At 41.7% G+C, this 12,357-nt stretch overlaps 2 protein-coding genes across 2 annotated transcripts in view; one reads left to right on the forward strand and one right to left on the reverse strand.

Moving 5' to 3' along the window:
* The window catches only part of LOC133347322 (leukocyte elastase inhibitor-like), an 18,970-nt gene extending 15,901 nt beyond the window's left edge, over positions 1–3,069 (reverse strand). The window contains exon 1 of the mRNA XM_061559493.1: positions 3,035–3,069. Coding sequence (XP_061415477.1) covers positions 3,035–3,054 — 20 coding nt within the window. The 5' untranslated portion in view covers positions 3,055–3,069. The remainder of the gene's footprint in view (positions 1–3,034) is intronic.
* An 879-nt stretch (positions 3,070–3,948) lies between these two features.
* Positions 3,949–12,357, forward strand: part of LYST (lysosomal trafficking regulator) — a 135,309-nt gene continuing 126,900 nt past the window's right edge. The window contains 2 exon segments of the mRNA XM_061559492.1: positions 3,949–4,422; positions 7,105–7,210. Of these exon segments, the coding sequence (XP_061415476.1) occupies positions 7,133–7,210 (78 nt within the window). The 5' untranslated portion in view covers positions 3,949–4,422; positions 7,105–7,132.

Below are 12,357 nucleotides of genomic sequence, written 5' to 3' on the forward strand. Positions count from 1 at the left end.
GGAAATAATAAAATAATAATTAAAAAACATAATATTTTTACTTTTATTATTTTATTATAAAACATAAGATGTTTCATTTTTATTATTTTATTATTTCCATTCTACGTGACTTTACCGAAAGAACCAAGAAGATCTATTATATGTTTTAAGATCTTTCATATCCTGCTCAGTCTCACAACTGTGTCTGTGTACACAACAGTCGTTTTGTCAATCCCCTGCTGGATGAGGTCCTCCCCATGTCATGTGGGTCATTAGGGGCTAATTGACCATACTTCACCATGTTCGTCCATGCAGGTTGGTAAAGGTGGGTAGCATAGACTAGGGAACATCGAATTATAGACAACAATGTATTCTTCTGCATTGTCCTTTGCACAAAATAACACACCCGACGGCCTATAACACCTGTGTGGTATGACAATCGCCCGTTCAAACAAACCAATGTCCAGGCTCTTCCTGCGTGACATCCGAGATCTGACAAGATTGGGCGCATTCCAGATGATTTGGTCATACTGCACATTATTTGTAGTGCCCTTCTAATGTATAAACCGGGCGACAGTTCACTGCAATCATTATTTTTCCAAGCAGACACGCGGCGTGAACATTGTGTTTGAATCATGTATCAAACAATAAAAATCAATACGAGCGTGATACACCACTGTCCTTCACAAACAATGCAAGCTTGCAAACACATAAACAGCACAGAGCACAAAACACAATTTCAACTAAATTTGTAGCTTCGTGCAAAGCAACGGCCTGCAGTATTTTAATGTTTTATTCGTTTTTAATGTGAGTTTGATTTTCGAATTCTTCTCCAGTATGGACCAATAGCTATGCACATAGGGATAATCTCGTGTCATATTTTCATTGCGTCTAGCTATTAACTTAGCACCACGCACACGTACTTCTGTTGACTGTAATCTTCCTCGTGAGTGCAAATTGGAAATGTATTTCAAAAGTAAATATTAATTCATTTTGACATCAACAGATAACAAGTTCACATTGGCAAATATAATTACACAGAGGTGATGTCAAGCTAAGTATAATATACAAATGGCATGCAATACTATATGTTTTCCTCTGTTTAAAATGTAAAAATGGAATGAGGATGAGCCTTTTAATTACTGTTTAAATGTACATTTAAATGAATGTGTTTAATTCAGTGGATACAGATTACCGCACAGAGGCAAACCTGAAAGAACTTCATGTAAAATTCACGAGCTACAACATGGACTTCACGTATTACCATTGCAATCTGAATTTATAGAGCATCTAAATGCCACTTGTCACGCCACTGTGCAAAAAGTGGGACTTATACATCCTTGCGACAAAAGGTAGGTTGTTCATATTTGTAACATAAGAAATTCAAGTTTTCAAGTAAATGTTGTTTCACCCGGTAAGAACGCATTGAGACAAGGGTAGGCTGTTTTACAAGAGTGACCTCGTTCACCAAAATGACAACAAAACTAAAATTAAGTACAGCAATGAGGCAAATGGAAATCAGGGCAAAAATCAATTGTGTCCTATGAGAAATCGAAAATATTACACAAACATTAAATAATGTTAGATAATACATTTTGCTGGAGCATAAGTCACTTTAAAAGTGGAGATCAGTTATATGCCTTGAGCCTGGACTGATTACTGATGTGTGGCATTTCCTAATCCTCTGGGGCAGCAGTGAAGAAGGAGTCACCTCCCATGGAGTGGATATCATAAAAACGCCACACGTTACTAAATAACACTTCCTTTAAAGAAAACATATATAACGAACGACAATTATGGCAATGTCCCTTCTTCATAGCATGTAAATAGAGGCCATTGAGTGGAGTTTGATTGAGTGTGTAGTAGGAAAAGTCAGATGACGAGAGCAGAGTGAGTCCGTGGAGGATTTTTTTAATTGTGAGGGTTATCCATGTGGTTGATCGGGATTGAACTGGAAGCCACCGGAGGGATTTGAGGATTGGGGTGATTTTATCTCATTTGAAGGTGTCGGTGAGAAGTCTTGCAATGGCATTCTGGAGAATTTGGTGTTTCAAATACACCCCAAATGTACATCATACGCAGAGCATGCTTAAACCACTACGATGTATAATTACTTTGATTATCGCAGCTGAGAATAAAAATGAGAATTTTTTCATAAGTAGTCATCTATTTGAGTGTATAGCCAGCTAGCAAATGTGAAATGTGCGTGTGCATTTTTCAAGCATCACTTTGCATCTGATGAAAGTATTTGACTGCATCATGAACTCAATTATATGTTCCAAATTGCAGCCCAAATTTCATTACAGCTGCTTTGAAATTCCCAAGGCGTCCTAGCACTTGTCTGAGTGTTTATAATGGGTTATGTCAGGAGAGCATATTTAACTCTCAGCCGTTTTGGCGCAGAGGTTCTGCCGGGTCTTCGATGCCCATTGTACCTCTCCTGAATTATATCCGGATGCTTCCAATGCCCCAGAATGTTAAAAAAAATATCGAGTAGATTACTCACTGCCTGCATTTGCACCAGCGAATATGTGTTTCTGTTGCAGGAAGCATTTGCATTTAGATGCAGACCGTACAGCTTACAGTACAGAATGTATTGTGTTGTATAAATCTAACTCTGTTCAAAAATCATATATCATGCGAAATAAATATATCTCATTGGCCTCACAACCATTTGGGAGGAGTGATTTTTTTGCAGCAGCAGCATTGGTTAAACGTAAGCAAAGTGTGGACTGATTTCAACGTTCATTGTCTCATCAGCAGAGTCCGATTGCATAAACCAATGCTGGTAAACTGCCAGATGGCTATCGGCAAGTTTCTATATGGGTACTAGATCGACACAAATCTTTATAATACATGACCAGCAATATAAATGGGTACACCATGGTTGGTTAAACACCAGACAACTTAACTCAAGGTCTCACACGTCTAATTATGAAAAAACATCAGACAATCATGGAAACACCACTTTAAAAAAATCAAGTTATCCATAAATTCGAGATTTGGGGAGAAATCATACCACTGAAACGCAGTGTAGAATGTCATTCTGACTCACCATGTATAGGGGCTGTCCATAAATGACGTCACGCACCTAGGGGGGGGTCAGACATTTGTGACGATGTGTGAAGAAGGGTGGGGGGGGAGGTGAGAAATGTGACGTCACATCAAAATGCGCAACTTTAAATAAATATAGAATTGTTATAACAACACTAATTGTTATAACAACGCTCCTACAACATCAGAGTGCAGCGCCACATTAAATACGCACTACAATGAAAATAGTTTAAAGCGATTTGAAGCATGTTTTATTTTCAAAATGGAAATATGGTTTTGGGGGGGGGCAGAGCTTTGTGATGTCATATTTGAGTGGGGGTCTGACTTTTTGTGACGCCGTGTGACGAGGGGGGGGGGTCAAAATCGCGTGACGTCATTTATGGACGGCCCCATAGAAAATCCACAGCAAGAACATTTTCTTGCTGTGGATTTCTCACCTGATGATGATTGCTTGTGTTGCAGTCGAAACGTGAGAATTTTATTGTTTCATATTTTTATTCTTTTACTGTTTTACATTTGTATTATTTTATTGTTTTTATATTATTATTTTATTGCTTTATATTTTTATTATTTTATCGTTTTATATTTATTTTATTGTTTAATATTTTTATTAATTTATTATTTCCCTTCCACGTCACTTTACCGAAAGAACCAAGAATATGAATCCCTGCAGTCACGAAAGCTTTCAATCAAAAACAACAAAAAAAGTTGCATTGCACCGCCCAATGTCATGCAGCAGGGGGCGCGTAGCCTCCCACTGGAGCCTCGTCCCACGGACTCACGTGGGCCGGGCACCGTCAGAGGGGGCCGATATCCGCGTTGCGTTGTCGGCGTGGGAGGAGACCGAATGTCGACACCCAATGCATAAGAGGCGGAGCGATCCCACGACGTTCCGTGGGTGGGGGGGTGGTGGCGGTGGTGGGAAGTGGTGGTTCACGTTGCGAACCGAGTGCCGTTCGCAGTCCCACACGCTACAGTCCACGCTCTGCGTGCGCAAGCACCCAGCGTATCTGTCGGCAGACAGACGGGCAAGATAAGACGAAGAGGAGGAGGAGGAAGGTGGAGGATGTGGTGACAGGCCTGTGTTGTACCGTGGTCCGCCCGTGTTCGAATTGCCCAGCATGGGTTGGTTGAGTGGGTGAGCAGCTAGCGTGGAGCGGACGAGGAGGGTGGTGGTGGTGGAGGAGGAGGTCAACGAGGAGAGTGGTGGCGTGGTGGGTTAGAGAGGGTTTAGAAGAGGTGAAAGGGGGAGCCCTGTTCTGTACCACTCGAATGAGTGCGCGTTGAGTCGGTGTGGAGCAAGCAGGGGGTGGCTCCGGTCTCTTGCCGAGAGGAGAGGGCACACGGAACGCGTCCTGACCGACGTCTCCATCCTGAGATCTCGACGAGGTGAGTGGAGGAGGTTGTTGTGTGTGGAGGAGGATCATTCAGCCAGGGACGCTGCAATGACCTCTCGCTTTGACAGACAGACAGACCGACAACTCACACATCTCTCTCGTTGAGCTTCACGGGCTGTGTTGAGCAGAGGGGAGTGATGTTTGGTGTTGAGCCATCGCCGTTTCGTGCGTGGCACTGGTTGGTAATGCTGCTGCTGCAGCTGCTGCTGCGTTGGCAGTGGTGCACGGCGTTTCGGGCAATGGGCCTCATTCAGGGCGCATAGATGTTGGAATGCGTACCGGGTTGGAGTAAGCGGCGCAGTGGTTTGCTCACTGAGCTGTGAAGGCAGTGAGTGAATCGTGGCCCCGGGCAAATGTCAGTGGCGAGTGATAACGAATCCGGTCCTGCGTCTCAAATTCACCAATCCGCACCGACCAGCGTGGTGAAGTATGGTCAAACAAGGCGCGTGATTGACAAGGCGTGTTGTCGTGGGGAGCCATCACCTCGGAGATCTGTTGCCAAAAGGGCTCTGAAATGTGTCACTGTTTTATACATTTTTGGGGGCCACTGCTGTATCGATCAGCATCCCTCTCCCTATGTGTATGACATACACATATAATACTGTTTGTGCACTTAAACGTGTTTGCAAGAGGTCCCAATAAATGTTGAAAGATTTACTGATGGGTTTTTGTTGATTGGCCAGCGATAGATAAGGCCACATAATGATGGTTGCTGGCACATTTAGGGGCCCTATGCAGAAATAATGTTTTGGCCCATGCTCTTTTTTTTACTTACAAAAAAACTCCTCGTGGAGATGACAGAAGAAAAATAGGCAAGAGATGGAGATGTTGATTGGTGAAAGAGAAATGTGGACAAAAGATAAAAAAAGTGCAATTCGAGGTGGGAAGAGCGATTGAGATGATACTGAAATGTGGAATGCATGAATGTTGATCTTCGACGTAGCCAAACGTGCTCGTCATAGGTGCGAGAGATTAATTCACTGATTGTGTTAAATGGCTTTTTTATGCTTATTAGGATCTGAATTCGAGCCACTGATGCAATAATATTTTATCATGATTTCGGGTCCCTCTTAAGCTACTTGAAGCACTACGCTTTTGTTTACTTTGCTTGTGCCTAGCGATACCACAGAGACACAGACACGGCTGTCAGAGCCTGGAGATGGATCAGGCTACCTGTCCGATTCATTCGTTCGATAATGTATTGGATATTAGTCCTGCTTAAAAAGTGGATTTGATCTTGGTTTTGTATTGTTGTTAGATAGGTTTGCCTCCGTGTTTCCATGTGAGTTTCATTCGCATACAAATGTTTTTTGCACGAGGAAATTACTTAATCACGTGCATGCATTTTTAAAAACCTGATTGCATTATTTATCCTTTAATCCAGTGCAGAATGAATGCCAGTTAATTCACACTGTGATGAGAAGAGGTTTTCCCCTTTTTTCTGGCAACAAAACAGGTGTTAAGATGTTAAAACACCAAACTGAAACCTTTTACAAGGAATCATGTTTGCATTAACCACAATACTTGTGGTCAGAATGCAAACAAAAAACATACTCTGATAATATATGCATTGTCTTTGAAACTGATTGGTCCACACCAGAGACATTTTTCTTTCGAGCCTCGTCTCAAACGGTGTTAGACCAGAAGACGTCAAAAGGCGTACAGCACAAAGACAATGCACTATCAGAGTAATGAGAGCTCGGGGTGAGCAGCTACATCATGGGACCTCCTTTGCCAGTACCAAAATATGATAATATTAAGCATAATAGTAAGCATATATTATCAGAGTATGTTTTTGGTTTGCATTCTGACCACAAGTATTGTGGTTAATGCAGACGTGATTCCTTGTAAAAGGTTTCAGTTTGGTGTTTTGACATCTTAACACCTGTTATGTTGGCAGAAAAAAGGGGAAAACCTATTCTCATATTTTGGTACTGGCAAAGGAAGGTCCCATAATGTAGCTGCTCACCCCGAGCCCTCATTACTCTGACAGTGCATTGTCTTTGAGCTGTACGCCTTTTGGCGTCCTCTGGTCTTGCACCGTTTGAGACGAGGCTCAAAAGAAAGCTGTCTCTGGTGTGGATCTATCAGTTTCAAGGACAATGCATATATTATAAGTGTGTTTTTTGTTTGCATTCTGACCACAAGTATTGTGGTTAATGCAGACATGATTCCTTGTAAAAAGTTTTCAGTTTTGTTGCTAGAAAAAGGGGAAACCCCTATTCTTATCTTAACACCTGTTTTGTTCAACCTGTTTTGTTGCCAGAAAAAAGGGGAAAATCTATTCTCATATTTTGGTACTGGCAAAGGAGGTCCCATAATATAACACTGTGATGATAATAATTATGACCAATTTGACTTTTTATATATATAAAAAAAATACTTGACATACCCTTGACATACCCCCCCCCCCCCAGTCTGGAATTTGAGATAATCCTTTTTGTAAAGGTGGTTCAGACTGGATGCACATTACTTACCTTTGCATCACTTACATTCACAGATTAAATAAAAGGGCATTGACCCAGGTGACAAAGGGCACCCGTTATTCTGCATCGCCTTCAATAAATACAAAAGTCCAAGCTTGGAGAAGTGGGCTTTGCATTCAGGAGGGTTATTATTTGAGCCGTTGTGGAGATATTCATTGCGATGCTCTTGTTCTGGTGTTTGATGTTAGAGCTGTGACTTTGAAGCCAGAAGAAGCGATGTACCGAGCCTCGGCACTCAGCCTGTACCGGGCGTGGGAGAGCTTCAATGAGGCACGATCTGCTGACGATGCCGAGGTAAGGCTGGGGGGGTCTCGGGGTCTCCTTCAGGTTCCCACTTGGTTCCAAATCAAGAGGTTTTACTCCAGATAAAAAAAAGCAATACTGCTTCCATGTTTGCCGACTGGGTGGATTTATGTAAAATTGCAATTGTGCTGCAAGCCACAAATGGGTGTGAATATTCTTATTTAATTCAATGCGTATAACATATTTAAACTTTGTGACATATAGGGGGCTCATCAGCATGAAGAAAGCGCTGATTAGTTTAATTGTAGGCTCTTTATTTATCTCAATATCTTTTTAAACTGTAAAATTAGCTGAGACGTTTGGGCCTGTAATATCGCTATGAACATGGCATAATCTTAAAGAATGTATTAGTTTTCCAGTATAATTAGTGAGTACTGGTAGGCACCGAATCAATTTCAAGTTCTATGATGTTCATGTGTCTATAATTATGAGGCTACGCATGCCTTCAAGCACTGACCCAGACCACAGAACACCCAGTTTGGGCAGCAGTTTGAAAATTAAGATGTTTATACCTGAGCCTTGATAATGACTTTCTTTTAAGTCTTCTTACAGACATGTGTACGTGTGTTTCTTTCTAACGCCCTACATTCTCAACTGGTAAACACTTCCTTCAGGAAATTGGGCAATGCATGGCTACTTGTGATAAAAAGATCAACATTGCAATATCTAACAAGAATTTAAATTTCAAACCGCGATCAAACTTGGCACCAGTGACTGTCTTTGTGCAGCACTTTTTGGGGATAGAGAGAGTTAAAATCTGCTCATGTTTGAACACATGACTAAAATGGCTGACAGTTTCCACCTTGTTCTCAGCTCACACCTTATGTATGTATGTACGTATTAATCTATCTACGGACATATTTGGAGTAAACAGAATGAGCCTTTGATCTGGTAAAAATAAGCATGGCCGTTTTAATCAAAGCACCTGTGTTTTTGTTAAAGCACAGGAGAAGAAATACATAAAAAGGCACTGCTATACTTTCATATTCCACAGATCAGTCAGTGTGAACGTCGAACGCACATGCCGCATAGATGTTGAATCATTTCGAGCTAATTTGGACAGCGAGAGTGCTGTTTCACACATCGTTATCAATTCCATGTGCCCTCGGTGCTTGCGGACAAATGCCCGCGAATGATGGTAGCTGCTTTTTCTAGGCTAACAAAGCAACCTGGGTTTAACTATTTACTCCCCACATCAGAAATGTAATGAATCGTCACGATTCAGGGTAGTGATTCGATGAATTTATTTATTGCATGGTTAATGTACTGGTCTTCAGTGGCTGCAGGGGTCACGTGAACCCCATTTACAAGCAATGCATACACATTTTTAAATAAAACAACCCATCGATTCTTAAACGTGCAATTCTCCGCATGCGTCGTGAGCTTAAGATTCAATAATAAAATAAACCATTTCCACCTCTGTTGGATACGGATCTACTTGAATGCATGTTTTTTTTGGTACAAATGACACATTTCCCATTTTACTGTACTCCCAAATCAAATTAACACATGGAAATGGTGTTATTATGTTGATGCGGATTATTTTTAAATAATTTTCTGGTTTTGTGAAATCACAACCCTTTGTGTTCTTAATGAATCGGGAGTAGATGATCACTAATGTATTCCCCTGATGTATGTTATTTCAAGTGACTTTGCATGGGAAACGTGTCGTCACACTGCAAACCGGGCACATTTTGAAAGCATTTACTGCCAAACGGACATTTGGCTAAATATGATATTTGATGCAATTATTAACATTTGTTTAATGTGACTGAACAAAAAAATAATCGCATATAATTAGAACTTACGAACTCGAAATTTTACATTTACATTTCTTAAATTGATTAATGCTTTTAAAACATTGCTTTACTTGAGCAGTTAGTCGATCGACAGGTTGTGTGCGGTTGGGGTAAAGCGTGGGTGCTGCCACTTCTTCCAGAAACACCTGGCGAGCGTGGACGAGTGGGCCAAAAACCCTCGACAGGGCTCTTGAGTTGCTTGGTGTAGCGAAGGCCCATCATCAAACAGTGACGCGAGCAAGCAATTGCAGGGCTGCACCTTTACTTGAGCATGGTTGATCTCCGACTGCTTTTATGGGTGACTACAATCCTTGAAACAGGTGCTGTATTGCTACTGTGGGGCTAAATTGTCAGCAGTGCAACTCGGTGCATTGTATTGTACTTTGCTCCTTCGTCTGTCCCTCCCGCCTTGCATGTATGTATGCTGAACTTATTTCGCATCGTACGTAGCCAACCGTGCTAATCGGAGGTGCGGAGGAAGGACCACAAACTAAACACACACAAAAGCAGTTCTACAGAAATGAGTTTTCAATGTAGGTGATTTAAAAGTGCGTTGCTCCAGTGACTTCCTAACATCGGAAGGAAGAGGATGCCATTTCCCAAGCACTGGCTTTTTATTCCCCTTGTACATCCAGAAAATGTTTGGCTGCACGATAATTTTCAATGCATTTCAATGGTAATTGCACTGCCTGAAAAGAGGTGCGTGCATCATTACCCCCGAGGATTATGCGGTGGCAGAATGTGACACCTTTACGTGAGACCAACACGGGCTTGGCTCCGTTTAATACCAGCTGTCCTGATTATCATTCGCCATTGAGATTCCGTTCCCATAACGATGGGCGCTTATCCCGTATGCCATTGAATAAATAGTGACGGGAAATGCAGATCTGCGTGACATTATACACAACAGATAGGGCGAATAACAATAATCGTCTGGATGCTGTTCTGAAAGCCGGACTGATTGAGTGGAAAGCCTTTCTAGTGTTGGAGGATGTCCAGCTTTCTGAATGATTGTACAATTGAGAAATGAGATGTGTATGTCATTAACATCAAATACAGACAAATACCTGCCAAAGATATGACACTTTATATTTACAATTTGATAACAAAGAACACCACTGCGCAGTTCAACCCCATCGCCTTGAAATAGAGGGTTGAAGCCTGACGTTCACTGCATGTGGAAGGCTGAATAGATTTTCTAATGAGCATGACAGACTTATTTTGGTTATTAATTAAATGAAGGTAAATTAAATGTAAAGAAAACGAGAGAGAGCACGTGGTTTCCAAAGGAAGTGATTTCTGAACTTCGTACGACAGACCGTATCTATATAGCTTTACAATTTCTCATGCACATGCGCACCCAGTTTAATTAGCGTGCTAACAATGGTCCAGGCAGATGTACTGGATGTTGAACTTCTTTCGCACCGTACGCAGCCAACCGTGCTAACCGGAGGCGTGGATTTATTTTCATTTATTTCAGGAAGCCGTGTGGATTAACCTCATTTTTTTTCTTACTCGAGTCATGCTAACAGATGTTTTGCTATACATCACGTTTATTTGTGCATCTGTTTATATTTTTGCATTGTAGAATATTTACTGTATGCATCACAGCATGTCATTTCATGACGACGCTCCGCTATGTGTGGCATGTTAATAATGAAGCATTAATTTTGGGATTCACGACGTATTTAAAGAGAATCTGGCGGCGGCGCTGGGGACTCAAATCATTTAGTTTTGTGAATCACGTGCCACGGGACACGTCTCCTCCACAAAGCCTCCCAACCAGTGACAAGTCTTGGTTCGGAAGCTGCAGCTTGCGGTCACGAGATCTGGTGAGGGTTGTTCAGACTGTGGAATTTCAACTTCGAAGGCAAACACCCGGGGAATAGAAAGCCACAGGGCCATACATGGGGCACAAATACATTACCGTCTTCAAAAACCGTATGCCTTCTTCATATCAGTATCGTGACTGTGGCTGACAGTATTAAGGATTGCTCATACATTTTAAAAAATACTGTACACTACATCAGTATGATATTTCCAAATAATTCAAGGTATACCTAAAATACATTCCGCTAGGAATTGTAATTTATATCCCCTGTGTAATGGTAGTTGTTTGATCATACTTCACCACGCTGGTTCATGCGAGATGGTGAAGGGGGTTGGAGGTTGCATTTAGGACTGATTCATTATCATTCACCATCGCTGGGATTTGAACTCGGGTGGGCAATTTTATATTACAATAAGCTAACTGATGTGCCACTTCTAATACTTGTCTAATATATTTTTGAAGTTTAAACTTTAATTTTATAAAAGGGTGGCATTAACTTTTTACTACATCATGTGACCTCCTTTACCAGTACCAAAATATGTGAATAGGTTTTCCCCTTTTTCCAGCAACAAAACTGAAACCTTTTTGCAAGGAATCATGTCTGCATTAACCACAACACTTGTGGTCAGAATGCAAACAAAATACACACTCTGATAACATATGCATTGTCCTTGAAGCTGATTGGTCCACACCAGAGACGGCTTTCTTTTGAGCCTCGTCCCAAACGGCGCTAGACCAGAGGACGCCAAAAGGCGCACAGGGCAACTGCCCCGGGCCCTGCGCTTTGAGGGCACCTATGCTTCGACGTCACGATGTCAGACGGAGTATAATACTTGCGGTTTAGTTTGAAGTTGTCGGGGGGCCCACACAGCCGCATTTTCCCCAGGCCCCCTCCTCCCCCCCCATGGACGGTCCTGGTGATGAGTATTAGTGTACAAAGTGGTCTAAGATGAATAAATACGGGAGCACAGCTCCTCCGTTCACTACTGCATCTGCGATTCGTATTCTGTGCGGACACGTTTAAATCTGTCTCGGTATTAGACCCCGGATGCTTTGCTCATGTCATTGTGATGGGCCAGTGGCCTAGCATGTCAGTTCCCTTGTTATATTCATTGCTTTGGTTCTTTTTTTTTAAACAACCCTAGAGATTTACCAGTGCTGCTGTATCCTTATCAATCATTCTCTCAGTACTTAACGTGACAACAACCCACTGCTGTATAATGTATAACTTTTAGCCTCGATGCAATAACTACAGTAGTAGAATGTACTTGAACACGTCCAATACAAATCTTTGTTGTGTAACATGTGAGACCAGAGAGACTTACTGTTTTAAAATGAACTTTGTTTCATCGGTGCAGTTGTTAATGCCCACATTGTATGGATGCTCGGTCTTTATAAAATAAGTAATTTCTCAGTCATGTGATTGTGGAGAGTTTTGGGCACACCAGCTGGGGACAAATATGTGCATTGTTAGTTTTTTTTACATTTGCAGGAAGTTTTTTTAAACA

This window comes from Lethenteron reissneri, chromosome 25, assembly GCF_015708825.2.
Source record: "Lethenteron reissneri isolate LAM-NWPU_2019-01 chromosome 25, ASM1570882v1, whole genome shotgun sequence".
NCBI classification, from domain to species: domain Eukaryota; kingdom Metazoa; phylum Chordata; class Hyperoartia; order Petromyzontiformes; family Petromyzontidae; genus Lethenteron; species Lethenteron reissneri.